General features: G+C 43.9%; 1 protein-coding gene across 2 annotated transcripts in view; it reads right to left on the bottom strand.

Moving 5' to 3' along the window:
- Positions 1–942: 942 nt before the first annotated feature.
- Positions 943–4,394, bottom strand: part of rexo1 (REX1, RNA exonuclease 1 homolog) — a 15,152-nt gene continuing 11,700 nt past the window's right edge. The window contains exons 12-16 of one of the 2 annotated variants that reach the window (XM_060881022.1): positions 4,316–4,394; positions 3,999–4,114; positions 3,702–3,840; positions 3,492–3,612; positions 943–2,956 (exon numbers count right to left, since the gene is read on the bottom strand). The exon at positions 4,316–4,394 is cut by the window's right edge and continues 32 nt beyond it. In XM_060881022.1, the coding sequence (XP_060737005.1) occupies positions 2,868–2,956; positions 3,492–3,612; positions 3,702–3,840; positions 3,999–4,114; positions 4,316–4,394 (544 nt within the window). In that variant the 3' untranslated portion in view covers positions 943–2,867. Of the gene's footprint in view, positions 2,957–3,491; positions 3,613–3,701; positions 3,841–3,998; positions 4,115–4,315 lie in introns of those variants that run through there. The other variant, XR_009649170.1, reaches the window with a different exon arrangement.

The following is a 4,394-nucleotide window of genomic DNA, read 5'->3' on the forward strand; positions in this document are numbered from 1 at the left end:
TGTTGTGGGAGCTTTTTTAAATACCTGGTGTGTGTGTGTGTGTGTGTGTGGGAGTGTTGAAGGCCGCCGGATGATACTGAGGGTAAACACAGGGGCCCACAGAGCAGGGGGACACAATGGCACTCAATCCCCTCTCACACCACTCACTCCTTTATGTTTTCTGATAAAACAGCTGCTGAGTAAAAAAGAGATCCTAAGCTGGCATCTGCTGAAACTGGGGGCTTGAAGAACGAACACACACACACACACACACTTATACACACACATATACACACACACATATACACAAATATACGCGCACACACACACACACTTATACACACATATATACACACACACATATACACACATATACACAAATATACGCGCACACACACACTTATACACACACATATACACAAATATACGCACACACACACACATACAAATATATACACACATGCGCGCACACACATATACACACATACACAAATATATACGCACAAACACACACTCACACACATACAAATATATACACACATACGCACACACACATACACAAATATACGCGCACATACATATACACACACACATATACTCACATACGCGCACACATACACACACACACTTACACACACACAAATATATGTACACACACACACACATATATATATATATATATATATATTTAAAAAAAGACATACACACATACTCACACACAAATACAAAATATATGTACATATATATAAAAAAGACACACACACACACACACACACATACACATATATAACAGAGTGCTGTTTAATGTTGCTTTCCAAACTCATCTCAAAACCCTAACGTCTCTTTTCTTAACATTTAATACAGAAAACTTTTCCACTTGGAACCATTTAATGAGACACTTGTTAGAGAAACAACGCAGTCCTGAAAGTCAACGAAAAAGAAAAATCAAACCAGACAAAAAACCATGAGTTAAATCGTTTAATAGGAAACAAAAAAATAGATACAAAACAGTTTTGTACAGTTTTATTTACAGCCTATCGTTTTAACCTTTAAGCTTTATGTATGTACAGAGTTGCATTCTGGGCTGAGGAGGCGTGGCTTAGCTCGTATACCGTGTGACAGAGCGGACAGTGGATTAAAGACACCATCGAGAGCGTTTACTGTCTTCGTAAAGGGACGTCTTTAAATTAAAGACGTAAACAACAACGACGTGTAAACACGCCGTCATGGCCGGACGCACGCTAGACACACGCCAAAGTGCTTTTAATGTCACAGCTACGAACTAATCAGTGAAACAGTAAGAATATGTGTTTAGTGCTAAGCTAACAGTGGCAGTCGAATCAGGAGCTTTGGGCATGTCTTCGATTTTACTTCTTACTCAATACCCTAAATAATAATGAAGTTTAGTGCATTATTTAAAGTCTGTTTCATTTGTAAACATGATTTCCGTGCCTTCGTTTACCTCCTTCTAACACACACACAACAAATGTTCACACGTTAAACCAACAACGGAGTTGATTTGAGCGACAGTTGAACACCGACCCAGTTTCCACTCGATTCCACAGCAATTACTTGACCGATTCCTCGACCGATCGGATGGTCGCTCTTTGTCTGACGTTTGTTCGGTTCCATAAAATCACCTGCTCCTGTTTAACACTTGATGCACTAAAACAGACCTGTCCTACACCTATGTGTATATTGCCATTCATTACCAAATTAAAAAACAAAACAAAACAAAAAGCCCTTTGCTGGTCGGGGTGTTCTTGTATGTAGCCGGGGGTCTCTGCTAAGCTGCTAACAAACCCTGACGCGTTAACTCAAACCCGTTCATTTTCACGCCAAGTTGTGCGTCGTTTCATTTGCGTTTAAATTGGTAGCTTTGCATAACTTTTTACAAACGGATGCGACTCGTTTTGGGTCACGTCGTACGCCTTTAATGTAAATAACTACAGCAGGTCGACTGTTCGTGACACGCGTTGAGAAGCTCCCAGCAGATGTTCGAGTCAGTATCTCGTACAGGAGGTGGGAACCTGACCAAAAGGACAACTTAATAAACTGGCAAACGGATGAAACTCGTTCAAACCCTACTTACTAAGTTCTTGTACGGATCGAATCCAGTGCAACATAAAGCCTTTCCAGGCAGTGACCTCATCCTTTTACCTGCATCATCAAAACTGACATGCAGACATCAAAAAATAAATAACATCACCCCGGGTCGCGTCTCAGCGTATTCTATTTGTATTTTTTGTCATTTTTCTCTTTCGAGTTTAAACGAGGCTGAGAGAAAGAGAGAGAGACGGCCTGAAAAGAAATAGCGCAGACCGCCGCACGAGGCGCGTCGTTCGGTCTGTATTGGATTGAGGGGGAAAAAATAAAACCCAAAAACAAACAAACAGCAGCTCAAAAGTGGGTGTTCCTTTAAGACCATAGCTGGGAATGTGGGCGTGTCCTGATTCCACAGAAAGGCTCGGTGAGGTTTAACTTAACCGACAAACTAGCATGAATTGACCTGACAGGATTTCTGGAATGCATTATTTTTTAAAATGATTTCACCGTTAAGGCTGACGATGAATCGCAAGAGAAAACTTTTAGACACTTCCATATATGGGCACAAAGTCACGCCCACCGATCCCCTTCCGGAAGAGGAAGCCGTCGATCGAGGCAGGATTCGCCTCGTGAAGTCAGATTAACAGCCGAATCTGCACACGACTCACAATCTACAGACAAGCAGTGGCATCTTTCCTTCTTCTTCCTCACTCTCTCTCTCACTCTCTCTCTCTCTCTCTCTGGTGCAACAACACGGTCAAGACATCTTCACATTGCCTTTTCTCTCTGCGCGCACAGTGCAGGGTGTGATGGGAAAACAGGGACGCCTGTGAGGTCAGAGGTCATCTCTTGACTTTGGCATCCTCTTTGATCTTCCAGATCATCAGCTCCATGCAGGCGGCGGCGTCCTCGCTGGAGTCGTGGCCCTCCGCTGTGCGGAGAAAAAAAGAAATTAAGAAAGATTATACGAGATAAGTTTGATGGATGAAGTCTGTTGCTAGGCAGCTAAGCAAACATATTTTGTGCCTTATTCAAAATTAACCTAGAAATATATTTCAGTGGGGGGCACGGTGGCTTAGTGGTTAGCACGTTCGCCTCACACCTCCAGGGTTGGGGGTTCGATTCCCGCCTCCGCCTTGTGTGTGTGGAGTTTGCATGTTCTCCCCGTGCCTCGGGGTTTTCCTCCGGGTACTCCGGTTTCCTCCCCCGGTCCAAAGACATGCATGGTAGGTTGATTGGCATCTCTGGAAAATTGTCCGTAGTGTGTGATCGCGTGAGTGAATGAGAGTGTGTGTGTGTGTGTGTGTGTGTGCCCTGTGATGGGTTGGCACTCCGTCCAGGGTGTATCCTGTCTTGATGCCCGATGACGCCTGAGATAGGCACAGGCTCCCCGTGACCCGAGGTAGTTCGGATAAGCAAACTGAATATATATATGAATGAATATATTTCAGTGGACTAGAACTCACCGTTGTCCTGGATGATGCGTTTGAGGTGATCGGCCATGATGTTGCGCAGGGCGCGTTTGTACGGCAGGCCGAGACGGTGAGGGAAGACAACGGCCGTGTCGACGACAGTGCTGTGCAGCAGCTGAGAAAGCACACACACACACACAAAATATTAAACAGTAATATGAACGTAATTGTAAACGTGTGTGCGTGTGTGTGTGTGTGTTTTACCTTAAGGGCAAAGAGGTCGCTCTCCAAGCTGTGGCCAATCAGGATGGACTCTGCGCTGAACATGTTCAGTAAGACAGCCTGAACATCTCTCAGCCTCATGGTGGCACTCTCAAGATCCTCCTCAGTCACACCAGAGAACCTGCACACACACACACACACACACACACACACACACACACACACAATAAATATACTGTAACATGACCATTTTGCTTAAATAACTGATAAATCCCAAAAAATCAAACTCTGCGCGCACACACACACACACACACTTGTGTAACATATAAACACTTTTACCTTGTGTTGTAGTCCACCACTTTGCTCTCTGGCTTCACAAACGTGTCATAAACCACTTTCAGGTCAGAGTTGATGACCGTCACCCTGGTCAGCTCCAAACCCTGCTTTGTGTAGCACTAAGGAGAAGGAAAGGGAAGAAACAAACAAACAAACAAGTAAAAAAAAACACCTTTGAACCAAATGAGTGTGTGTGTGTGTGTGTGTGTGTAAGCTAGCTCTTAACCTTCTAGTCCCCAATATGCCTCATATCTGTATGTATTTAGACATTTGTGTGTGTGTGTGTGTGTGTGTGTGCTAATGCATAACTGCATTCTCACCATCTCACAGTCCAGAGCATACACTCCCGCATTTCCATCATTCGAAAAGGATTTGCTGAAGGTCTTTACGTAGCCGTCT

The sequence above is a fragment of the Tachysurus vachellii genome, chromosome 11 (genome assembly GCF_030014155.1).
Source record: "Tachysurus vachellii isolate PV-2020 chromosome 11, HZAU_Pvac_v1, whole genome shotgun sequence".
NCBI classification, from domain to species: domain Eukaryota; kingdom Metazoa; phylum Chordata; class Actinopteri; order Siluriformes; family Bagridae; genus Tachysurus; species Tachysurus vachellii.